General features: G+C 57.9%; 2 protein-coding genes across 2 annotated transcripts; both read right to left on the bottom strand.

The window, feature by feature from the left end:
* Positions 1-552: 552 nt before the first annotated feature.
* Positions 553-8,190, bottom strand: SLC35B2 (solute carrier family 35 member B2). Its single transcript, XM_063328727.1, has 4 exons — positions 8,104-8,190; positions 5,482-5,675; positions 5,058-5,218; positions 553-3,748 (listed from the first exon to the last, which is right to left on the bottom strand). The coding sequence occupies exons 2-4, from the start codon at positions 5,657-5,659 to the stop codon at positions 2,810-2,812; spliced, it is 1,278 nt and encodes a 425-aa protein (XP_063184797.1). The 5' UTR covers positions 5,660-5,675; positions 8,104-8,190; the 3' UTR covers positions 553-2,809.
* Positions 8,191-9,961: 1,771 nt separating this feature from the next.
* NFKBIE (NFKB inhibitor epsilon) lies at positions 9,962-23,238 on the bottom strand. The gene is made up of 6 exons (XM_063328729.1): positions 22,692-23,238; positions 12,270-12,372; positions 11,486-11,717; positions 11,253-11,341; positions 10,739-10,987; positions 9,962-10,461 (listed from the first exon to the last, which is right to left on the bottom strand). The coding sequence occupies exons 1-6, from the start codon at positions 23,066-23,068 to the stop codon at positions 10,396-10,398; spliced, it is 1,116 nt and encodes a 371-aa protein (XP_063184799.1). The 5' UTR covers positions 23,069-23,238; the 3' UTR covers positions 9,962-10,395.
* Positions 23,239-25,132: the final 1,894 nt, after the last annotated feature.

Raw genomic sequence — 25,132 nt, 5'->3', positions numbered from 1 at the left:
CCTCCTTTCCTCCCACCTCCAGCCTGCCCTTTCTGGGCTTCTGCAGCCCTGGGGGGCTGGCAGTATCTGGCCACCCCCTGGCTTTTGCCTGTGTCCCAGATGACTGAGAAACCTGGGTCATCACCTCTGATTCATCTGCCCCTTGCACTGAGCTCACACTCCATGAGCAGCGGGGTTTGTCACCCTCGGCGACAATGGCCCCTGGGGTTTGTCAGGGGAAAGTGACACCAACATCAAGTTCTCCTGCTGCCTGCTTGCCAGCAACCACAGGCACAAAATGGAGTGGGCTTTAGCCAGTTATCTGTCTTTTACAGGGCGGGGAGGAGGCAGGGCCTTGCTGGAGTCCCTCACTGCACACCAAGGCACCATGGGGCAGTGTGGCAGCTGTTTGGGTGCAGGCTGCTTGGTCAGCGCTGGAGCTGAGCTAGCAAATGCCTTCAGGGTAGGGTTTTTTTTCACTGAGACAATAGAAAAAAATGGTTTAAAAGTAAGATTTCTCTTTCTATAGGAAAGCTTTGCCAAATAATGAATCAGTAAAGTCAATTTTTCTTTTTAACTTAGAATGTTTGTTTTTTCATAATTTTTTTCTTTAGATCTACATGTAAATTAGAAGAGGTATCCCATTCCTAACCTGGCAGACAACCTATTTTTTTTGACCAAAGGAAAAAATAACCATTCCATGTTCAGTCAGCAGATGGTGGAGACGCAGACATTTGGGGGAATTTGTAGGGGCAGGATGAAGTGCTGTGAGGCTGCACAGGCACTTTCAAGAGCTTGGAGGTACGAGAAGGAGCACAGGTAGAACTGCTGGAGAGCCAAGTGCTCTGAAGCCTGGGCTGCGCTCAGCACCAGCTCTGTTATCCCTGCTGGCTCAGCTAACTCAGCACTGTGATAAGCAGCTCCTGTCCCTAGTCTTCTCCTCTGTTTCTCTCGTAGCCCTCACCTGTGTCTCCCCTTTCTCTAGCTCTGTTAGGCTAAGGTCCTGTCTCTGACCCCAGACCTCACCATGACTAGAATACATAGGCCTACAGCCAAGGTTTTTCACCAGGCCTCCCAATAGGTACCAGCGGGATGTACAATCCATCCCCCAAGCCTTCACTGGCTCTGGTGTGTGGCCTGTGAAGCTGGTGTTGGTGCAGGTGCACCCCATAAAGGACGGGTTCTTCCAGGGCTGTGCTACATCACTGAGGGCCCTGGCTGGCAGGTGCTCAGCAAGCCTCTGCACCATCTCTCTCTAGCTATGCAGGCTGTAGCTACACACACCGTGGCTGCCCAAGCAGAGAACCCAGGAACCAAATCAGAACCAGGCTAACAGCTCCTCCACCTGCCCACCAGTGATCCAAACCTGGCTGTGCTCCCCCTGTCAGGCCTTGGAGCTTTGGGTCCAGCCCTGGCTGATAACCTGCCTGGGCAAAGGCAGAGGCACCTGTGTTTGGAAAGAAAAGATAGCTTTGCTGTCCTAAAGAGACTAGGGACGCAGGAAGGGTTGGGAAGTCTCTCCCCTCCTTCCAGGTATATGGGAAAAAAAATAAAAGTTAAAAAGAATATTTACCCTCAGGGCACTATATGCAGCATATTTTTAATTTAATAAAACAAAGAGGAAAAAAAAAAGTTGCCTTTCAAAAGTACCAAAACCTGCTGGCTTGTCAGTCAGGTTGTGTTGAGGAGAAAAGTGTTACCCAGTAAAACCCAGGCTCCTGGGGAAGAGCAGCTTTCACTGCTCCACCCCCTGCTGCCTGGGGAGCAGGTGCCCACTCGCTCCATCCCCTGCTGCCCGTGGAGCAGGAACAAGGCACCGCAAGCAGGCTCTGCCCCATCTCTCAGCCCTCCAGGCACAGTGGGGCTCTGGCCAAGCCCCAGTAAAGCTGGGGCCGGTGCCTCCAGTTGGCAGGAAGGAGAGGGGCTATTTGTGCTTCTCTGAATGGCAACCACAAAGCCCAGAAACCGTGGCACTGAGACACCCCGAGGTGATGCCGGAGCTTCTGGCGAGTGCAGCCTTTGGCCTGTGACAGCAGCGGATGTAACCAAAAAGCAACCTAAAACAACTCAGCAAGCCTTGGGAACCGTACCGGCCAGCCTCAGTCTCTGCATAAAAATCAGCCTGGGCTGAAGGGAGTGAAGAAAAGTGTCTTGGAGCAGGGGCGAGGAACTGATAAAATAAAACTCGGAGGTACTGGCTTTCACTGCAGAGTGCTGCCCCCAGAGCAGATCCCAGGCCTGGGGTAGGACAGGATGGGAGTCCTTCCCTTAGCTGTGCCTGTCCTACTTGGAGCAGCTCCTGGGAGGGGGGCTGAGACCTCCCCTGTCTTGGGACAGGCTCATCTTGGGACTTGCCTCACATGAAGGTGTTTCAAAAAGAAAGCTAGTGTTTTGTTTACCTTTCCTCCTGCTGAGCTCTGTAGTAGTGACAGAAATGGAGGAGCATTAGCCAGAGGCATGACGGTGCCAGGGAAAAGGGCTCGCTTGTTCATCGGTGACTTTGGAGAGAAGCCACAAGACAGAGGTGGGGCAGGAGTACCAGCAGCCCCACACTGGTTTTTCCCCCAGGATGCAAGCCCCCAGGCCCGTGCCTTGGCTAAAAGTCTTTGACCCATTAAGGCAAATGGAAAGGTTTGAAGCTGCAGCAGCCCAGAACATTCCCTGGGCTTGTTCCAGCCCCTTCCCCAGGAAAAGCAGGTGGAAAAGTGAGTCATTGGTCCAGCCTATCCATACCCCACCCTGCTCCTCAGCAGGTTCTCAGAAATCAAGCAAGTACTCCCGAGTGGAGGCAGGACAGCAGGCATGGCTTAAATGCCATGGCCCTAGTTCCTTAGACCTTTTGTATAGGGCTGTCCCCTGGCGGGAGCTTCTTACTGCGCTTCTTCATGCGGCTGCGGGCGTAGACACGGAGGAAGAGGGCCATGAAGACAACGGCTACACCCAGCCCGCCCATGACAGTGACAGTGTGCCCATAGATGAGGCAGGAGAGGAGGATGGCAAAAGCCTGGCGGAGTGTCATTATGATGGTGAAGACAGCTGCCCCAAACTGGTTGATGGTGTAGAAGATGAAGAGCTGGCCACAGGCGGAGCACACCGAGAGCAGCACAGCGTGGGCCATGAACTCTGAGTGGCGGGCCATGAAGCGTACTGACTCCAGCAAGGCACCCTGCTCCAGGAGCGAGCCTACCGTGAAAAGGCAGGAGAAGACATTGACACCAAACATCATCTGCACAGGAGACATCTTGTAGGTGAAGAGGGCGTCCTGCCAGTTGGAGGTGAAGCTGTCGAAGATTATGTAGCCAGCCAGAAGGACTATGCCTGAGAAAGTGGTGACGGTGGACATATGCCTGTTGGGAGCACTGGAAAGCAGGAACATGCTGACCCCCACGGAGATGAGGGCAGCAGTCAAGTACTCCCAGTACTCATAACTCTTGCGCGACACCAGTTTGCCCATCATCATCACTGGGATCACTTTGGAGGCCTTGGCCAGCACTTGGGTAGGGAAGCTGACGTATTTGAGTGCCTCATACTGGCACCAGCTGCTGAGGATGTTGGAGAGGGAGGCAAAAGAGTATTTGTACATAGGAGCCCCATGGCGTGGCTGCTTGGTCAGGGCGCAGTACAGACCAGCCACCGTGAAGGCAAGGATGCGGTTCATGAACACTAGGAACTGGGAGTCCTTGAACTTCTCACCAGGGTCTGTTTCGGTGGCACCATACGTTCTTGTCATTACACGCTCCTGGAGGACACCCCATGTGAGGTAGGAGGCCTGTGAAGCAGGAGGAACACAGGGGGAGTCAGGACCCGCAATGGCAGCTGCAAGCAACCACGGGAAGAACAGACCCCTTGCTTGCCCCAGCATTGCCTCATCCTCTGCAGGACAATGCTTCCCTGAGACACTGGGAGACAGGGCCACCCCCCACTCCACCCATCTGAGGGAACCCAGTGTACCATGTGGTTACAACCAGGAACATCCTGTCCCAAACATAACCTGCTCAGTTTACAGCCTCTTCCAAGGGGAGAAAGGCCTGCAAAGCAAACATCCTGGCATACAGTGAGCCCCGTAAAGCAAACATCCTGGCGTACAGTGAGCAGTTATGCTTTAAGCTCCCTGTTGAACCAGACTGACAGGATCAGGGAACATTACTGATGCACAGCTGAGGTTTTAGTGCCAGCTCCCCGTGGCAAGTCCTGGCTGTTTTCCCAGTGGCCTCTGCATTGGTTTTCACTTCCAGCTCCCTAGGCCCAGTTCTTCCATCCAAATCAATTCCGGTTTCAAACCCAGCAGACAAAATTGTCCTCCAGGGATGATCACTGTTCTGGCTGTAACCTCCGTTACTTCTGGTGCAACAGTACCAAGCCCCTCACAGAAGTAACACAGACTTTCTCTCACCACACCACCTCTCCCGAGAAACCGAGGCACAGAGAGATGGAAGGACTTGGTGGTTACCCGCAGCAAGTCTGGATGAACTGGGATAACAGGCCAGAGAGTGGGTGTCTTCTGCTGGCTGTGGGATGTGTGGGTTTTTACTATCACAATGCCCACATTTCTATTTTTAATCCTCATAGACCTAAAAAGCTGCCCTTCCTAATGATGTTCTGGCTATAGCTAAGACTTAGTGAAACGAAGATTAAAAAGTCCTCTCTATCTGTAGCTGAATTCAGTATTTGTCTCCAGTATTCGAATGCAATCCATCAAGGCAGGGTGCATCAGCCTCAGGAGGTGAACCAGAGAAGAGCCTGGGTGATAAGAAGGCTCCAACTATCTGCTCCTCTGAGGTGAGGGCCAGACAAGAGCAGCCCTAACAATCTGCTGAATCACAGGATTTTCCCTATCCGTGGCTGCAGAGGACTGCGATTGGACAGACAAGATGTCCCAACCTGGATGACCTCCACAGCCCTTAGAAGAGACCCAGCAGCCCTGGTGGGCTATCCTGGTTGAGAGGCTGTGTCCCAGCCTCCAGCCCTGCCCTGATCAAGGACAGCACTGCATCCTTGGTCTTCAAGAAACTGACAGCCGCAAACCTGCTGCCCACCTCCTGCTCCCAGAGCCAGGCACACATGCACAGGGCCCCTACCTGTAGACCAGCGGCGCAGAAGACCAGCTTGAAGATCTGTCGGGCTGTAGAGGACTCGGTGGGCTCTGTTCGGGGTGGCAGGGAGCCATCCTCCTGGTGTAGAGACTTCACCTCAGAGCCGAACACGCATGATTTGATGACAGGGAAGCAAATGCCTCGGCCTGAAGGGGGTAAGAGAACATAGAGACAGAATTAACCACAGCCGCACCAGCTTGAGAGATGAAGCCTCCCTCCTTAAGCCTCCACATCTGCTGCTGCAGGGCCCTCAGAGAAATATGTTTCAGGGTAGCACCTAGATGGGTCTGGGATACAGCTCTACGAGCGGCTTGCTCCTGGCAGGTCAGGGAAATGACCAGTCAGTGCCGAATAGGGTGTGGAGAGCTCACAAGGAGGCAGGATGTGGAAGGGAAGCTCCTGCCCTTACCTGTCTCCAGGTAATTCCTTCTCTTGAAGTACTGGATGAGGAGGAATCCCGGCACCACAATACTTGCGTAGCCAGCAGCATTAATAAAGAAACGGAAGAGCCAGAAGTCCCCCCAAGACTCCTGCAGGGCAGCGGGGATCTCTTCAGCAGCAGCCATGGTAGGGAGGGAAGCCAGCATGAGGGGAAGGCAAAATCTGCAGAGAGATGAAGAGGCAGGCTGCAGCAACCGGCACACGGCCAGCTCTGCTCCGCATGCCTGTGCCACCCAGCCTGCTCCCCACCAGCAGGCAGCACTCAGATCCCACGGCAGCGATGATGGCAGCATGTGAAGTAGGAAAAGCCCTCTAGAGTTCAAGAGCACGACAGGCATTTATATTTGCTTCTGTTCAGGGTGTTTGCTCTGGCTTAGGAACACGTGGACTTAGAAACTCGGACTTCCAGGAACGGAGAGAGCATTTGAACACTGTTGTAACCATCTGGTTTTGACAACGTCCTTGCTCCAAATGTAAGGAGCACCTCACACCTCACCTTTTTAGGTTAAACTTTAGCACAGCTCCTGGGTGGAAAAAGAAAAGGTCATTGAATTGAAAAAGCAACTCCTACCTAGCAGCTCATGTTTCAAGCCTGTGGCCAGAACAACCTTCCTCTGAGGCCAAAAGGTTCAGAGCTTCCCCCTCCAGCCACACCAGCTGAGTGGAGGAGAGCCAGGGAGGGCTCAGGCCACCAACCTCCCCCACCTCCCCACGCAGCCCTGTAAGGAAGCGTGCCAAGGCATTCCCCACAGCTCAGAGGAAATTACCAGGGCTTACCCGCTTGGCAAGACACAGCCGGAGAGCAAGGCTGGGAAGGAACTTTCCTACCAGCTGGCTGGCTGGGATTTTACCAGGACTATCCAATAAGTTACAGCTGATATTCTTCAGGTATAGCCCTAAGGTGGTGACGTAGCCAGCTTTAAAACAGCTTTAATACTCCCTGAAGGACTTCTTCCCTCCACTGTCCCCTCCCTCACAGAGGCAAACCCGTGATATCCAGGGGCCATGCGAAGAACAAGAGCACCAGGAAAACAACAGAATGAGCAAGCTGGCAAGGACTTCCTACACCTGAGACCACCTGGATCCTCCCCTCGCACAACAAGCTTCAGCTTCCTGCATCAGGGTAGGAGGTTTTCTTGGTCCATGCTCCATCCCTGCCTCAGCCTCTCCAGTAGAAAAAAGCCTCAAGATTGTCTTGGGGGCCAGGTGGGGCTGGCTACATAAATTTGCACCAGAAGAAGCTCTGGGCTCCTGTGACAAAGGGACAGAGATGTTAATCCCCCCTCCCCAAAAAAAACCCAAGTCACAGGAATTTAGGCCCTGTGAGGTGTACCTGGCCCCAACATAATATAGCTGTGACGTCTAGTAGCCCTCACATGAAACTCACAAACTTAGACCTTTAAAGGCAAGAAAGTCCCCTGCCACTTCATGAACAACAAGCCCTCCCAACCAACCTCTTGTCCCCTTGGGAAAGACCTGAGGGGCTTTTATCCTCAGTTGCTGTGGCCAGGACCCTGGAGTCCAACAACTTGACCTAAGCCAAGGCTGTGTTTCACCCTGAAATCTCCCTTCTGTGACTTAAAGGACACAGAAATTCCCAGCCTTGGGAGAAGTGCAAACAGCTGGGGGTGGGTTTCTGTGCCTGCTTCCTGTTCTCCCCCTGTCTCTCCACTATAGAAAAGGCAGTTTGACACCTCCACCCCTGTCATCTCTCCTGCTGCAGGGGCACCATCGCAGGCTGCAGGGGTGCTGCAGGATGCAAGAACAATGCTCGGTGCAGGCACCTGGGCCTGAAGCTGCCCCGATGTTCCCGCGTTTGCCCGTATTAAGTAACCCCGGCTGATCGCAGCAGGGTGCCGGGACGCCATTCGCTTTTGCAGAAGTCAAGACACAAGCCGCAGGGCGGGTTGCCACACTCCTGGGCCACGTCTCCCTTTCAACCTGACGAGAGAGACCGAAAGGCCAGCTGGCTCCACTGCGCCTGTCTTTTACCCTCCACGGTCGGAGACCCGGCTCTGCTCTCCCACAGCGGCCGTGAAGAAGAGGGACAATGGCTCTCTCTATGCCTGCACTAGCAATTCCCAGGCCCCGAGAGCTGACTCAGTGCAGCAGGCTCTGCCCTCCCCCGACCATGATCGGGGCCGGGGGGGGGGGGAAGGAACAGGGAGGCCAGTGTTACAGGTAGAGAGAGGGCGGGGGGGGGGGGGGGGGAGCTGAGCGGGCATGAAAGGAGCCATAGTCTGGAATATGCAGAACACCCAGGGAGCCGAGCCGAGACTCGGGCTACTGCTCCCCCCTTACATGAAGCCACCTCGCCCAGGGACTCCCGGGGCCCGCCAGGCCCTGCCCGCGGCGGGGGGCGCGGCCTCCGCGCCCCCCGCCGCGGGCAGGGCCTGGCGGGCCCCGGGCTGAGGAGAGGCCCGCTCCAAGGCTTTTCTGCCCCGGCCGCCCGGCAACCGACCCACCACCTCAGGGACGCCCGCCCCCCAGCCCCGCCACGTCCCCAGGGCGGCGGCGGCCCTCGCCCGACCCCTGCCGAGCGGGGTGGCTGCGGCCCTATCCCGCTCTCCCCGTCCCCGGCCTTACTTACCCACCTGCGGCCCGGTCCCACTGCCGGCCGGTTTCCCCTCAGCTCCGCTCCGCTCCGCTCCGCTCCCGGCGGCGGCGGAACTCTAGCCCGCTGGAGTCCCCACAGCGCCCCCTGTCGCTCCGGAGGGCCCGCGGCTGAGGGGCCGCCGCGCCCACGCGTGTCTCGGCGGCGGGAGGAAGGGAGTCGGGCCGGCGCGGGTGGCGGGCTCTGCACCGGGAAGGGGCCGGTAAATCCCCGCCCTTCCCCGGGCACACAGGGGCGCTGCCCGGGGGGCGGTGGGGCGGGATGAGGCCTTCTCCCCGGGCCGGTAGTCCCGCACCCCCAGCCTGGGCCACCAGGCAAGGCTGCAGGGCCGGTTGCGGTCACCAGGTGGCCACCCAGTAACGTGTTACAAGGCATCTTTATTAAAAAAAAATAATTATTTAGAAATAATTAAAAATAAAAAAGCGCAGCTCACCCATAGAAGCGTCTAGGCTGGAATGGACCTTTAAGATCGAGTCCAACCATCAACCTTAACAATGGCGAAACCTCCACTAAACCATGTCTACCCATCTTTTAAATAAGATGGCAATTCCACCACTTCCCTGGGCAGCCTGTTCCAATGCTTGATAAGCCCTTCCGTGAAGAATTATTTCCTACTATCCAGTTTAAACCTCCCCTGGTGCAACGTGAGGCCGTTTCCTCCGGTCCTATCGCCTGTTACTTGGGAGAAGAGACCGACCCCCCACCTCGCTACAACCTCCTTTCAGGTGGTTGCTTCTGCCTTTTCCCTCCCCTTCCCACCCAGCTGCAGCCCTGGCCCCACCATGCTCCTGCAGTGCCCATCGCTCCTGCTCTGGGCCACCCGTGAGTGCCCCACGCCCCCTGCGAAGGTGGCACAGGAGGCAGCCCCACGGGGCACATGCTCCTGGCCGGTGCTGGCCGAGGCCCGTGAGCAGAATATGGCTTGTTTGCCACAGGGTCGAGGCCCTGCCAGAAGGTGGGAGGCAAAGATTCGAAAGAAACGGAGCAATCCAGCCCAGGGCTGCTGAAGAGACCAGGCAAGCTCTAGAGTGGCCAGGGGGGAACTCATGCTGCTTTCCTGGCAGCATTCCCTTGCTATCTGTCTTTCCAAGAAGGGAGGAGGAAGCTCACTCCAGAGGATCTCGGGGCGATTGCGCCATCCAGGATTTGCCCCAAACAATAGCAGCTGCTCCCAGGCAGCAAGTGGGGAATTTCCCCGGCTGAGGTAGGGTCAGGCGCACTGGTTGTCTCCATTCCCACAGCACCTTCTGTTGCTGGTTCCCCAATGCCTCGCACGTGCTCCTCTGGCTTGGAGAGGGGGCAGGGAAGGGTGGTGAGCTGAACCACAGAAGGGATGTGGAGATAACCCTGCTGTCTCCGCCACTTTCAGCCTGGGGGAAATCTAAAACCCAGGGAAGAAGTTTTTTAACACCCTCCCAAGCCAGGAGATGGGGCAGGATCTTTCTATCCTCTTTGCGGAAGAGGAAACCACGGCACGGTAAGGCAGCGAAATGTCAGGCATGACAGCAAAAGCAGGGATCCACCACCTGGTCTTCCAGCACCTGCCATGCTCTGTCTTCAGCCGCGATGCCAGACGCTCGGCAGGACGGCTCAGGACAGGAACGGAGCACCAGGCTGTGATCCCCCAGCACTGGAAAGGCTCTGCAAGTGGGGAAGCCCCCGCGGTCCGGCTCACCTTTTGCGGTGCGAGGGAGGGAGGAGGACCGGAGGGAGCGGGCGGGCTGGGGAAGCCCCTGCAGCCCTCACATGCCCGGGCACCCGGGGTAATGCTCAGTCTCCCCACTCAGCAGGGGGAGCGGGGGGGTTAGATCACATGAGACCTCAGGCGCCCACAGCAAGAACAAACGTTTATTAGAGTGAGCATTAACTCCTCTCACCCCACACTTATTCTGACGGCGTCTGGGGGTGCCAGAGGATGCTCCGTCCACCGTACAGCGTGAAAAGGGGTCCTCTTTTGCTCCTTCCCTGGGTAAGCTGGAGACCCCCACAAGTCAGACCCATATCAAGGAAGGGAAATTCAGTCCTGCTGCAGGGCACGAATACTACAGGAAAAGCCTCCCGTGTGTAGTGTTCATAGCGACACCTTCTTTCCTCCGAGAAGGCAGCCTGAGGGCAACAAAACTTTTCCAATGAGGAAAGGGAGGGATGATAACGTCTCCCAAAGTGTCTCTGCTCCCGCTGAACTGAAGGCAGGCAAGGTCCCAGCGGGCAGCAGGGCAACAGCGCAGGGTGAGGCAGCAGCCCGACGGGCCAAAGGAGTCCAGCCGCTCATTCAGAGCACACCACGGGCTTCCCTGAGATCTTCAGATCATCAAAGGGCAGCAAGGCGAGGAGCTGCAAAGGCCAAGGGTGCAGAGATGTAAGGATCCAGGGTCGTGTCTCCACTCAGGGCTGGGGTAGGGGCCCAGAACTTCCCCCCCGGCCCTGCAGCCTCTCACCTCCCCACAGAAGTGCCAAGAAACCCTGGCTGGGCTTTCCCTAGGGCTTGAGGCAACAAGCAGTCACCCCACGCACCCCCAGAGCCAACGCCTGCACCCTATAGGGGAGGACAAGCAGAGCTAGAACCTCCTCCTAGGAGCTCCCCCCAAACCATACAACCCCACAGACTCACGTCATCGTTGCCATCGGCCAGGTCCTGGGCTGTCTCATCCTCCATGTTCCTCAGCAGGGTGTCAGCCCCGGAGTGTGAGAGGATGGCGGCGATGGCGGCATCCTTGCGGCCCACAGCCAGGTGGAGCGGGGTGCACCCATTGTACATCTGGGCATCCACGTACGCCCCGTTGCGCAGCAGGAACTGGACAGCCCTGCGGTTGTGGCACTCCACGGCCAGGTGCAATGGCGTCTTCCCGCTCGTGCCCTCCTGCAACCCACAGACCACAGGGGCATGGGTGCGGGGTCCCCTCAGACGGGCCCTGCAGCACCCACCCGCACATCCTTGGTAGAGTGCAGTCCCCACCCGACTTCTGTCATGGCACCCAACAGCCCCGCAAGGACCTTTCCTCTCTTCTCCCTCAAAATTCAGTGCCTCCCAGCCCAACAGCAGTGCCTGCCCCGAGGCCGGTGCCCAAGGGAGCCACACACCGTGCCCAGCCTTACCCAGACATTGCACCTATGCCCAGCCTTACCCGAACATCGATGTTGGCACCGCTCTCCAGCAGCAGAGACATCATCGGGATGTTCCCCTTCAAGGTGCTGATGTGCAGACAGGCCAAGCCTGGGATTGGAGAGACGGGAGAGAGAGCCACAGTCAACCTGGACAACACTGAGGAATGCCATCCCTGGTGTTCCCGGATCCCTGCACACACAACGCATGGTCTCTGCCCCAACTGGGCGACCAGGCTTGCCCTTCAGGTCTCACCTTGCCAGTTCTGGAGCTGCAGGTCCTGTTGTTGCCCGTGGGGCTGTGCCGTGCCCTGCGGCGGGGCCGATGCCCGCAGCAGCTGCTGGGCGCACTGCAGGCGCTGCTGCTGGCAGGCCAGGTGCAGCGGGGTGTTGCCGTTGCGGTCCTGCAGCCCCGGGTTCACTCCCTTGTGGATCAGCGCCTGGATCACGCTGGGCTGCTCCAGGTACACGGCGAGGTGGAGCGGCGTCTAGAGAGGAGGTGGGGACAGAAATTAGGAAAGCCCGGGGGGGCGGGGGAATGCCCCAGAGGACACCAAGTGTGATGAACCACACCAGCCTACAGGAGCCAGCCTGGTGGCACGGGCAGGCTGCTGCGCAGGAGCCTGTCCCTGTCCCGAGGTTAAGCATGGCTGACACTTGGGGGGTGCAAACGACTTGCTGCCCCACATCCACCTCAGCTCAAGGATCACTCATGGGGCCAGGTTATCTACCCTGCCACATCCAAGCTATGCCTGCTCCACCCTCCGGGTCTGTCTGCGACGTCCTGGGGCCTTGTAAAGGACCCCTTCACCCTCTTCACCCTCCGGTGCTGGGAGCTGTCACATCTCTCTCTCAGGGCATCTCCCACACCCTTCTTCCCCTCCCTGAAAAGGGGCTGCTCACACAGGACCTTCACCACGCTCTGAAGGAATTATAGGGGGGGGAGTCCCGGGGAAAGGGCGGATGGATTGGGCATCTATCCAGGGAGCAGCCTGTGGCACCTCCCTTCCTCCCATCTTCCACCTATCACATCCACATACCTGGAAAAGATCATTTTGGATCTCCAGCACCTCTCTGGGCAGGTGAGCAATGCAGCAGAGTGCCACAGCTGGGACACAGTGGATAATGGCTAGGTGAACCAATCTACAGAGGGAATAAAGAGGACAGGGGAGGAAAAAAAAAAACAGAAAAGAGTCCTGAGTGCCATGCTGAGGAGCAGAGATCCTCCACTGCTGCATGGAGGAATAACCTTCCCGCCTCTTCTGCTTCCCTTCCCTTCCCACCAGCTCAAAGCTCCTCCATCCTGCCCTCTCCCCAAAGAAGCTCAGCAGCAGGACAAGGCAGGAACATGGTCTGAGGCTCCCCAGGGCAGTTCTTCGCCCTGATCCCCGCAGGGAATGGACTCTCCTGTCCCCGCCAAGCACTGCAGAGTCCTCCCTCGGACCTCACAGCATGTGTGGGGCTCGGACCCGGCACTGCCCAAAGACCAGCTTCCAACTGGGACGGGTCCAAAGAGCCTGGGAAGCATTTCACAGAGCCCGAGGGCTGGGTTTGGCGGCTGTGGATGGATGTCCGGGCTCTGGCAGCTGCCTGGGGAATTCCAGTTCCCCACTGCCGGCTGCACACCGCACTTCTGCTTTCCCCTCCATGAAGGCAGGCAGCCAAAGCCAGGCAGGAGCCCGGCACTGGTCCAAGATCACCTGCGCGGCACAGTGCCCGTGCCAGCTGGTCTGCTGGCCCTCACCAATTTCCTCTTCTCTCCGCCACATCCTTCCCTTTCGGCACTGCCGTGGCAGGGCTAGCATGCAGCCCACCGGCACAGAGGGACACCAGAGGTGTGGCCGTCAGAGCTCGGTGGCTAGCAGGGAGCCCACATCCTCAGGACTGTGGCCCCCACAGCCACGGGGTGGCCAAGCAGCCTGAAGTCCCCCAGCCCAAGGAGAGGTTTTATTTCCAGCTAGGTCAGAGCGCGATGGAGGCAAAGCCGAGAGGGAATTTCCAATCCCCTCCACTGACCTGCTGTGCTCCTGTGGAGAGGGACTGGCCACTTGCCACAGGGCAGCCCCCTTGGGCCACGGCAGGCAGCAGCGAGGAACGGGCAGCAGCTTGTGCTCTGCAGAGCATGGCAGGCATGAGCTGAACCTCCTGCTACCTCCTCGCTGCTGCGCTGGGGCCCCTGGGTGGCTTTTATCTTTGGCAGCGATCAGCTCTGAACCAAAGGCCGGGTTCTAAGCGAGCTCCTGCCACCCATGCTGCTTGGCAGAGGTGGGCAGGGACAAGGGACGGAGGGCGAGAGCTGTGCCAGCCTTGAAAAGAAAACCCGCTTGCCAGACAGCCCAGCTTTGGGATGGCACCTGCAATATAGGGGATGGACAGCATCCCTCCACAGGTGAGATGGCAAGACCTGGCCTTAAAGTCTTCCAGCAAAGCAGCGGGGCTGGGGCTGTCTTCTCACCAGCTGCAGCAGGGACACTTGTGGACAGAGGCCAGTCCCCAAAGTGTCCTTTATCCACCTCCTCCCAAGCGCTGCCTGAGGGTTAAGCCAGCACCTTGGACCCTGGCCAACCTCAGCTGAGCCCCATCTTTGGTGGGAAAAGAAAGCCAGTTCCTCTTCACCCTGCTGCCAGGAGAGAGGCTGACAGGAGAGGTTGCATCCCCGGGGAAGCCCCGGGTCACGGCAGGGAATTCCCCGCTGGAAGGAGAGGCCACCCACATTTGCCTACGCACCGCCATGGGGTGCCCCCTCGCCGCCGGTGCTCCCCGGGGCAGGGGAGGGGGCTGTGAGCTGGGGCTGAGCAGCCCCACGGGCAGAGTCTGGCGGCTCTCAGTGGACCATGGCGCAAGGGCACAGCCAAGGTGCCCAGGCCAGGCTAGCTGGGGGCAGGAGCAAGGGGCAGAGCTGGAGGACCTGCTGCAAGAATACCCCTTGCCTCAGCACACTCTTGCTGGCCCTGGCCTGGGTATGATCCTGGCAGGGAGATTCCCTGCTGTGTTTTGCATCAGGCCCACGGTCCCAGCAGTGGCACCTGCACTGAGGTGTCCTTTGCCCGCTTGCAGGGACAGCCCCTGTTTCTCCAAACCCACTCCCAGGCACCACGTGCAGCAGGAGGCTGAGGGATCTGCCTTTTTCAGGTACTGCAGAGATAAGACCGCTCAGATAGGGGACTTTCCAAGGCAATACGGCTTGAACTTTAAACCTCTGCAGCTTTCACTTTCCAGAGCCACGCCGGGCTCCCGGGGGAGAGAGCAGCGCTCAGGGTCGCGTCCCACAGCAGCCAGCCCCCACGCCCCCAGGAATCCCCCCGGCCCCTCTGCCACAACCCACACCATGCCGCACTGTCATGTGGGGACAAGTGGGGCAGTCACCCAGGGGAGGTGGAAACCCCGGGCAGCCCTCTGCCACCTCGCTCTTCCTGGTTTGGGTGGCTTTGCAGCTCAATGAGACGATGGAGGCGCTCGAGGCTCAGCTGATGCCAAGCAAGTTTGGGCATCTATGCCATGGAGGTGATGGGGGTGACCATCCCCACCCGGCCACAGCTCAGGCTTTCACCTTGAAGCTGGGACGTGCCTGCTTTGAAGGATTACTTCCCCCACGCCTCCCTCTTCCTTCTCCACCCGGGCGCAGCCTCCTCCTGCGCTTTCATTTCTGCATTCGTTCCCCGCTTTCCTCATTGCCAGCCCTCAGCTTCCTGAAACGCCTGCGAGAGCTGTGAGCTGCTCAGGGGAATCGCAGCCAAGCCACCGGGCTGGGGTGAGCCCACCAAGAGCACGTGTGCACCGAGGGACTCTGTGCCACGGGGGGCGATGCCAACCAGGGATCGGGACTGTCTCCTGCTAACGCGGGGAACGTCCTGCGCCCAGGAGAGCTGAGGTGCAGGCATCGTGCCAATCTCCACTTTCCTCCGGCCAAGGCCACGAGCACACCTCTCTCTGCCATGGCAGCTGCAAGGTCCAGATGCTGACAGGCTCATTCATGCTGGCATCCAGCAGCCACAGCTGACGCCCACAGCCACGGCACGGTGATGGAGAGATACACGCTCGCTGCCAGACACCCCTCGTCACCCAGCCACGGCCCCCTACCTCTGCCTGACACAGTGCGGGGGCAGTGTGTGTGCCCAGGGGGGCTTTTGGAAAGGGTAACAGGGAGTTTTGGAATGGGCAAGGGAAGGAGGAGCTGTGGGCAGGGGAAACGTGGCCAGCCTGGGAGTACAGACTGCTGGGCTCGTTCTCAGCTTTTCCACTTGCTCACCAGCTCCATCCTGGCACAAGGGGACTCGTTAGTGCTCTGAAATCACAAAGGTCCCACAGGCACAGGGCATTCCTGGCACAAGGTGATCTACCCATCATCAGAGCGGTAACGATCCCGGAGCAGAGGGGTCAGGGCCGTCTCGGGGGATGTCCCCCAGCCTGGACACTCAGTACTGCCATGCCCAAGGTGGTACAAGTTTAAGCACAGAAGAACACCCATTTCCACAGTGCTGTCCATCTCCCAGGCTTCTGAGTGACTTCAAGCACCTGGTAGGAAAAACGTCCGTGTCTGAAGATGCCTGCAACTGGGGGCAAGGAGTAAGGGTAAGGGTGACACCCAGCTCTGACACACAAGCAGAACTGATGAAGTCCCACCAGCTCTCTGGCTACCCTCCTCCCTCCCTCTAGAAAAGGGGCTGACCGTGCAGATCCCCCCCATCCATGCAGCAAGACACTTTGCCCTCAAAGCAGCTTCTGCCTTCACTATCTCACCCCAGAAGCACACAGGACAAGGGACTCGGCATTCAGTAGAATTTGCTTTGACAAATTTTTCTCCTTCTCTAGATAAGGTCACTGTCTGCAGTGGGAACAGTTTGCTCCTGGCTCCTTATTTTGGCTGAGTGGAGCAGTAGGAAATCATGCAAACAATTCACACAAGAGAAACTTGTTCAGGGGAGGAAATGGCCCCAGCAGCAAGAGAGAGAGCAGAGCGAGGCTAGGAGGAAAACAGCAGGGGAATTCCACGCTTACCCTGCTCTCCTGTTCCAGCCCCGTAACCTGCTAACCGCTTCCTCAGCCATCAGCATGAACCTCTGCCAGCAGGCTCAGCAAGCGCAGCTCCGTCCTGCCCTGCAGCCCTCCGCCAGCCCAGCCCAGCTCCCTTCCTCCCCACATACTAATGCGATGCTGCCTGGCTCCATAAAACTGTGCCAGCTGCCCTCTGGCAGCTCCAGGGGAGCAGCAGATCCCAGCCGGCTGTAGGCTGATCCCCCACGTCCTCTGCTCCTGCCCTGGGCCTCCTGTTCTGCAGGTTTCTTCTCCCCTTCCCTGGGCAAAGCCCCTGCAGCCATTGGCTTCATCCCCCCTGATCTGGTCCATGTGCTGTTGGATGAGGGGTGCTGGGGGCCGACTGGCAGGGGAGGCATTGCGAGAGGGCTGTGGGCACCTCGTTTTTTAGTGAGATAGGGGAGGAGGAGGTGGGGAGATGAAGGTGGCCGCATTCACCCACGCACTGCACCCCTGGCCTTGCATCCTCTAGACTCTGCACCCACCCACATGTTTGAGCATTTCGCTCCATTTCTGAGTGGGCGGGTGGGTCCTGGATTGCAGAAACCCCGAACACCAGATGCACGCAGACTGGCCCCTGCAAGACGAGGGGTCTGTCCTGCACTACCATCACTGCAGGGATGAGCCAAGCCAGAAAGCGGGTCAGCCTGTGCCAGGAGGATTTCCAGACTGGTTTCACAGACATGCGCCGAGAAGGGAAACGAATGATTGCAATAAAAGCAGTAAACATCCTGAAAGGTCCACTGGTCGTGGCAACTCTATTTCAAATGAAGCAAATTCCCATTCTTGCCCATCAGGAGGAAAATACGCTCTACGGTTTCCGTGCACACAGAGATATCTTTGGGTCAGAACAGCCTCTTGCAAGAGGACAGTGCCTGGACTTCGCCAGAGCCTGCACAACACACTCTAACAATCATTTACAGCCCCGTGCACATACCCTCGCTGCCTCAGGATTTTCTTCTAACGAGGCACCAGCCGTGGGTCTAGGAGGCCTCAGGGCACCCCTTCAGCCCTGCATCTGCCCCAGTCAGAGGGGCTTCCCGTCTCCGGGACGCAGAGAGCATCCCACGCAGCTTACTGAGAGGCACCCAGTAACCACTCTCACAGCTCAGAACCCACAGCCTCTCTTCCTACACAGTCACGTCTGACTCCTCTTTTATCCACATTGTATTAAAAAAAAAAAAAAAAAAAACCAAACCAACAGAAATCAAAACTTTCTTTGTTAATTTAGCTGAGCTCAACCCTTTCCCAGCAGTAGCCAAGCCTGCCCACAGAGTGCAAGGATCTGAAGCCCTCCCCACCTCCAGTGATCTGTTACAGCCTGGCATCAGGCTTCTCCACCCCAGGACACGGAAATTTCCAGCCATTCTTTCCCTTCCTTTGTGCTGAAGTTCCCTGTGCCTCTCCCCAGCTCCAAGGCAAACGTATGCAGGTGGAAAGTCTGAAAAAACTTCCTCCAGGCCAGGCTGAAGTCATCCGAAGGGGGAGGGGACGGGGGGAAATCTCTTCTTGCCTGCCTGGTCTCAGAGGGCTGCCAGGACTTACCCACCTTACGCCAAGGCTGTATGTGTGTGACCCCTATGGCGGCCAGCAACTTTTGAGGCATCCGAAAGGAGCCTGTGCAGAGCTGCCCGCCCTCGCTTGGAGGGGCACCAAGCCCTCCCCTGCTCACCAAACTCCTGAGCACGCCTAGAGGAAGGGATGAGTCCAGGCACGGGATGCTGGACACAGCAGGTTCCCTACTCCCTCCGGCCAGCCTCACATTAAGGCTCATTTTCTTCTCTGCCCCACAATGGCGGTGTACTAGGGAGCAACGCAGGATAGACTCAAACTCCCCTGGCAATCAGGCAAGGATCTTTCCAAAGCCCCCCCTGGAAAAACCAAGGGCATCCCTGCTTCCTGTTAACTATGGCCATTCTGCTGCTGGGCAGCCGGCAACAGCCCAGCCCAGCCGAGCGGGGGGCTCCCAGCTTGACCAGCAAGCACGTGCGCTCTCTGCACACTTTTAATCTTTAATCCTTCTCCTAAAACTGTGTCTCTCCAGTCCCCTGCTCCTTTTTTCTTCTTTCACAGTGGTCTTTCCCTTGATGTCACACACCGAGCATTCCCCCAGGCACACATGCTGGGATGCAGGGGTATGCACGCTGAGCAAGCAGGAACACTGGACGGCAGGCAGCCTGGAATGGGAACATCCCCCCTGGAAGGGGGACAACCTCCATTCCCCTGCACGGGGAAGATCTTGGGCACAGGGCTACACGAGATGGGGGGAGGGGGTTACAACTGGCAAACACCGGTGAATGGTTCTAAGTGGCCCTTGGCCTCGCAAGATGAGCCTTCACGCTCAGTGCCTACCCACGCGGGCAAGGGCTCAGCGGGGAAGGCCCCTTGGTTACCATCACACGGAGAAGAGCTCAGAACATCAGTTCCCGTGGGGCCCCAATTTTACTCAACTAACTGTCCCCAAGCCCTTGTTAAGGCATCTCAGCCCACGAATCACTGGCACGTGATTTCTTATCATCAGACGGGACAGCACTTGTCTCTGGTGGAAGGAGGAAGTCAGGCTTCCTCTGCTCCCCTCCCTCCCCGAAACACGCACCCAACCAAAACCACTCGGTCCCATTTTCCATCTGAAGGAGGCCGAGACCTCCCTCCCGTGATTGAGCTGGGGACCCCCGACCTTCACCCCCGCATCCGGAGCCCCCATGCAGAAGATGGCCACCCTCCTGCGGAGGCGCAGCCCCCAGCCTTCTGCAGCACGGCACAGCCAGAGGGCCCTAAGCAAGACCCTATGCACTCGACCCAGCTGCCCATCACTGTGGCATCAGGTACCGACGGCATAAACAAGTGCGTGGCCCACGGACCAGCACGGGCAGAAAGGGAAGCATGTGTTCAAGTGTTTTCAGACAGAATATATAGAGAACAGAGAGAGGAAGCTCAGCCTAGTTTCCCACCCTGATGAATCAACTCTGCCTCTCCAGAGCTGGCAGAGGCTGCCTTAAGCCCAAGCAAATGGGGAGGTTTTCCCTTGTGCTGGAACACAACAGGTGATCCCATCCCACCCTGAAGGAGCTGGTCCCATCCCACCCCTTTCCCAGGACGCTGGACTAACGCATCTGCCTGGCGAGGCCAGAAGGAGGGGGTTTCCTCAGTAAATCCTAACAAAGGTTAGGCTTGTCCGGAGGCCGGGGCACAGCGATAAAGCTGCCTGCAGCCTGCTCTGAGCCAGCCATGCCTGCAGCTGGAAAGCCCCTCTCTACGCTTCCACACAGAGCAGTCCCATCGGGACTCAATTCAGCAGAAAAGGAGTTGGTTTACATGGAAGAGTCGGATGCTTGGAGGAGACCACTTGGTTCACAAGGAAAAGACGGATGCTTGGAGGAGACTGCTTGAGCGCCCAGGGCTTGCTCTCTACCCTGCCGCAGAATAAGCAGGATATGTACCACTGCCCCAAGTGCATCCACCATCTGCCTGTTCCTCGTCCTTGACCTCTCCTGCCGCGCCAGCTCTGCCGCTCTCCCTCTCAAGGACTGATGTGCTGTAGCCCCGTTACTGCAGCTCTGACTTCCCCGAGGCAGAGGGACCGCCAGTGGCATGGGGGCAGCATGGGGGGGGGTGAGGTTTTGCAAACGATTCCTGGAAGACGGCACCCACACATTTCACTGTCCATCACACCCACATCTCCCCTGTTGGCCAATTTCCTTCCTCCAAAAGCGGGACCCCTTCTAATTCTGAGCACGGGAAGAGCCAGTTTTAGCCCCATTGCTTCACCCTGTCTGGGCTAACGCTCCTCTCCCGCAGAGGCAGGCAGGCAGGTATCCAGGGAAGATCCTGCGGACACTCCAACCGCCCAAGCACATGCTCCGAGCCTCTGCCTCCACCTTGTACGCTTCCCCCCGGCCCAAGCGTCAGCTGACCAACACAGCCCCCCTGGCAGGGATACCTCGAGGTGGCACGGGTGGGCGAGCCCAGGGGAGCCATGGATGGGCAACCAAGACTTCCGCCATCTCCCTTTATGTAAGCCCGGTGCTCCTCTCCACTCGGTACCAGCCAGGGCGGCTGGGGAAACAGCAACTACTCGGCTAAAACCCCTGAGCTTTCTGTATTTTCAGAATTACAATTACAGGAAAACGTTGTTGCCCAAGTCTTCTGAAATATAATGATAGTATGATTTTAATTCTTGGCCTGGAGATGTTTTGTGGCAGACATTCAAGCAAGGCACACAAGGAAATGTGCTGCTGACAGACATGAAAAGAAGTTGATGGGTTTGTCTGGCTGGATGAAAGGGATGAAGCCTCTGGCCATCTGATCCCTTTTCTCTGGGGACCTTGTGTCACTGGATGAGCAAATGCTCCTTAGACTTTAACATTACTATCAGCCCCAACCTGTTTTTGCATACAAAACCGGTGGCAGTTCAATGAGTCGCTGGGTACTCTTGCAGTCTGCATTTGTATCAACCGGAGCGGTGGATGTTCAGCATTTCTAAATATAAATGCCGCCTACCTCTGCCGCAGGGTCAGGAGGAGAGACAGGAATAGCAGAGGCAGAAATCCACAGCCTCCCCGCTTTCACCACAAGAATAGCGTGGGTTTTTTTCCCCCCCACAGTGCTGGGAGCAGATCCCAGGAAAGCGGCTCCTGCATGGACACGACCAGCCCAGAGCTGTACGAGCTGCACCGCCGGCAGACTTTTTGCTCCCTCCCTCTTTACAGATTTCCTGTTCTGAATTGCACTGCAAGCGAGAGAAAACAGAAGAGCGACTGCAACCATTTGGAGAGCTCTCCGAGAGCTTCTTGTGCCTACAGTAACCAAGGCACCACCGATTAATGTTCCCCTAGTTAATGAGATGCTTGTGCTAGGCTCTGGCCAAGCAAGTCTGACAAGCGAAGGGCTCAGCCACCTTACAAAAACAGCCCCAAGCAGCTGCATCTACCAGACTCCCTAAAGAGCAGCAAGCAGGGAGCCCTGGGCACACCACGACGGGCTAGCCCGGGGGGCTTTTCTGAGGCATTACTTCCACAGCTCTGCTTAAAAGAGCCCTGGCTCTCTCTCCGTGGGCACCTCGGCTCTAGTGTTACAGCTGGGAAAGGCGGTGAAGCTCCTCCATGCCAAGGAGCCCCAGAGCCAGCCTGTAGATAGGCCAAGACTAGAAAGTAGTATCCAGGTGCCCGGCTGGAGCGCGTGGGAGGCTGGGTTTAGTCTAACCTTGCTTGCTGCGAGACTTCCAACCAATCCTCGGGGCAGATCCCACAAGTGAGCATTAATGAACTAATTAGCAGAGGCACAGGCTCCTTCCTAACCAGGAAGTAAACACTGGGGCTGGCTCCCAGCTCATCTTCAGCCTCAGAACCAGATGTGCTCTGCCAGGCGAGGACAGAGCCTCCTTGCTGCTCCCACGACTGAAGATACGTGCTCGCTCGTCTTAGTGCTTCTCAGTTTCTCTTCCTCTTGCACCATTACTCAGTATTAAGCTCCAGTCTGGGTTTGGGGCAAAGCTTTGCCCTCCTCAGCTGCGAGGAGCACGCTTCGCTCATGCTCCGTGTGTGCACTTGTGATGAAAACCTTCCGTTGAGGGAATGTACTACAGGAAAGAGCCGTGATTAGCTAGAGGCAGTTACCAGAAGCCAAACCAAATACCTCAAGCGTGATGCCTCTGCCTTTAAGAGGGCATTACGGATGTGGGAAGCCCCCCCCCCCCAGTTAAGAGAAACACTTGTCTCCGTCAGAGGCTCACGAGGGCAGCCCCATAGTGGGGAGTGCGTCACAACTGTGCTGAAAGCCACGACTGTGCAGGCGGGTTGGCAAGGCAAGGCGATTTCCACCTGAGAACAAACAGTTCTTGGGTTGCTTGGTCTGTGGCCCTGACACAGCCATCTCAAGGTCTTGCCCTGCATAGCCAATCTCGTTTCTGGTCTTGCTTACACACCACCTCACGCAGCCAAGCCTTCCCCATCGGGGAGGAAACGTTGCATTCTCTGGGGAAGAGGCAGCTGGAGGGGCTTGATTAGCTCCCACACCACCTTCTAGTTGCTAGCAGTCCCATAGCAAGTGGAAACTGGCTTCCAATGGCAGGTCCGTCCTGTGCCACGTTGCCCTGAGTGCCTCTCCCTGCTCACTGTGCTGGACCCAGCTCGGATGCCCCACTGGTCACCCACCCAAACCCACGCCAGGCTGCTGAGCATCTGCGTGCAACGCAATCTGGGAGACTCTCAGGACAGGGACTCGGGGAGTCCTTCCCAGCCCGGCTGAACGGGTGCTCCTCGGGCGAGGGCTGGGGACCGCTGCAGATAAAGCTCGGCTTATCTCTAGGCACCGGCTCCCCGCCACCGGCCGGCTGCGAGGGGCCAAGCCTGGGGCTGGGGGGGTGTGTGTCCCGGCGCTCGCAAGCCTCCCCCGAGCATGGAGGGAGGGCAGAGTCCGCTGTCACTTACGTGTCCCCGTCCTCCGAAACGTAGGTGAGCGCCTCCAGCTGCTGCCGGCTGAGCCCCTCGGGCGGCGGCGGCGGCTCCTCGGGCCGGCAGGCGGCCGGCAGCCCGGCCAGAGCCTCGGCAAGGGCGCCGGAGCCGTAGCTGGAGTCCAGCCGCTCCTCGGCGGCGGTCTCAGTGGCGAGGGTCTCGGCGGCGGCGGTCTCGGCGGCGGCGGTGGTGGGGGGGATGTCGGCGGCGGCGGGGGGGATGTCGGCGGAGGCGGGAGTCTCCCTCCCGCCCGGCAGCGAGCGCAGCGACTCGATGCCCGAGTCGCACTGCCCGTCCTCCCCTTCCCAGCCCGCCGCATCCTTGCGGCACTCGCCGCCCGCCGCCCGCGACATGGCTCAGCGACCGACGCCCGCCCGCCCCGGCCCCGGCCACCACCCCGACCCCGGCCCCGCCGCCGGGGGGCTCATGGCCGGAAAGCCAGCGAGCGGCGGCCGGCGCGAAGGCTAAGGCGCCGCGGCTCCTCCTCCTCCTGCCCCTGCCCGCACTGACTCAGCCGCGCCCGGCCCCGCCTGCCCGGGATTCCCCCCGCCGCCGCCCCGGCACCCCCTAAACCGGGCGGGGGAGGGAGGAAGGAAGATTGCCTCTCCCCGCCCGCTTTGCCCGCGGGCGTCGCAGGAGCACTAGGAGGGAGAAAAGCCACCCGTGGGCACGGCAGGCGAGGTGGCCGCGCTGTGCTCTCGTGACGGGAGGCGCCGGTGCGTTCCCGGAGCTGCCTCCTCCCCTGCCCTGTTTGTTTGGGTTCTTTAAATAGCAGGCAGGTTTGTCAGGGGTGGGAGAGGGACCTCGTCAAACCAGGCGGTGCGTGGGTGAGGATGCTGCTGCTGCGAGCGCAGGTGCTGACTGAAGCCGCAGGCTCTGTGGGAAACGGTATGGTGGATGTCACTTACCGGTAGCCGAGATAGGTGAGAACGAGACGTTGAGCTTTTTCCCCTGTGCACGGTTTAACCCGTTTCACTCACTGAGACACCTTTCTTGTCTCTCTTGCCTGTACAGGCAAAGGGAAAGGCTAGGTGGCCACTACAGTGGGCTGTACAGCCACTTCCTGCCGCCTCTCTGTGTTGCAAACAGAAAGCCCAAAGCCCAGAGTGGCTGCCGGGGCTTACACAAGAGCAGCCGGGGCACAGAGATCAAAGCTGAAAAGAGAAACTCAAACGAAGGCCCAGTGAATGATTGACCAGGCTGCATTTCACTGTTCTCCTTCCAACATCAAAACTACCCAGTTATGTTCCTCATGGATCTGCATAGACTTCGTCTAGTTACTTTCCAGTGACCCAAGCAGTGGACTTCCCTCAGCTCTGAATGCAGGTGATGCTTTAAAATCAGTTTCACTTGTTGCTTTCACTGCTTGATGTGCCTCTCTGCCTCCGCGGGGTGCCAGTCTTTCCAGTTCAGCCCAGCAGGAGGGGAAGGGTCTCTTCCTGCCACACACCTGCACTGGAGCTCACCTGGGAAGAGCTTGGTGGTGGGTACGGGTTCACACAAACCACATGCAAGGCACCGATGAGTTCCCCCTCCTGCGCTGCAGCTGCCACTTTGGGTTTGCGTCACTCCCCCAGCACTGGCCACCAGGCCTTCAACCACAGCCTTGCTGCGAGTGAGTGACCCACAACAAGTGCCTCTGACTGGGTGGGAAGAAAGGTTTTGGGGTGTGAGGGCATCAGGAGGCAGGCAGGGGAAATCTCTGTTGGCGTCAATAACTTCCAGTCACAAGTTTTACTCCCACGCTTGGGATCTGTTTCAGTATCTCCTGTGGCGTCCCTGGCACTGCCTGGATACAAGACTACAACTGCTAAGGGGAAGGAGCTTTTCCCACATCTTATCAGCTTTGTCCAAAGCATGGGCCGTATATTCATGTCAGTCCCTCTCACACTCTGGTGGTGGCTCCATGTGCTTCTGCAGCTGATGTTCTTGACGCCCACACAGGTTTTCTATCCTTTCAGCTTTCTGTACCCAACTGCTACTAGGTTACCCATCAAATACCTTCCAAAATACCTTTGCCATTTTCTCAAGTAACATACTAGATGCTACTAGAGCATCATCATGGAATGAATTCTTATAGACATTTGCATGTATGAAATCAGGCATTAGGAGAAATCCACGTTGGTCAAATCAGAGCAAACCTGTGTGGCGATGCACAAAGATTTCACTTTTCCGTGAACTAGTTGCTGCTTGGTTTTGCAGCAAGTGGCAGTCACCCCTCAATTATCTTGCGATGTCCTATTCCAGTTGTGGCATAAGTGTGGAGCTTGCTTCCAGGGCTAGCACAGGTCCAGGAGAGGTTCAGCCAAAGCACAGAGCCTGAGCTAATAAGCCCTGGACCGGCTCTGCAGGGAGGCAACTGGAGCTCCACCACTTGGGCATCTACAGACCAGTCTACAGCAAGCTGTCTACACCTC

This window comes from Chroicocephalus ridibundus, chromosome 3, assembly GCF_963924245.1.
Source record: "Chroicocephalus ridibundus chromosome 3, bChrRid1.1, whole genome shotgun sequence".
In the NCBI taxonomy this organism is placed as follows: domain Eukaryota; kingdom Metazoa; phylum Chordata; class Aves; order Charadriiformes; family Laridae; genus Chroicocephalus; species Chroicocephalus ridibundus.
Note: the sequence above shows the minus strand (reverse complement) of the source record. Positions and strands in the feature narration are given on the sequence as shown.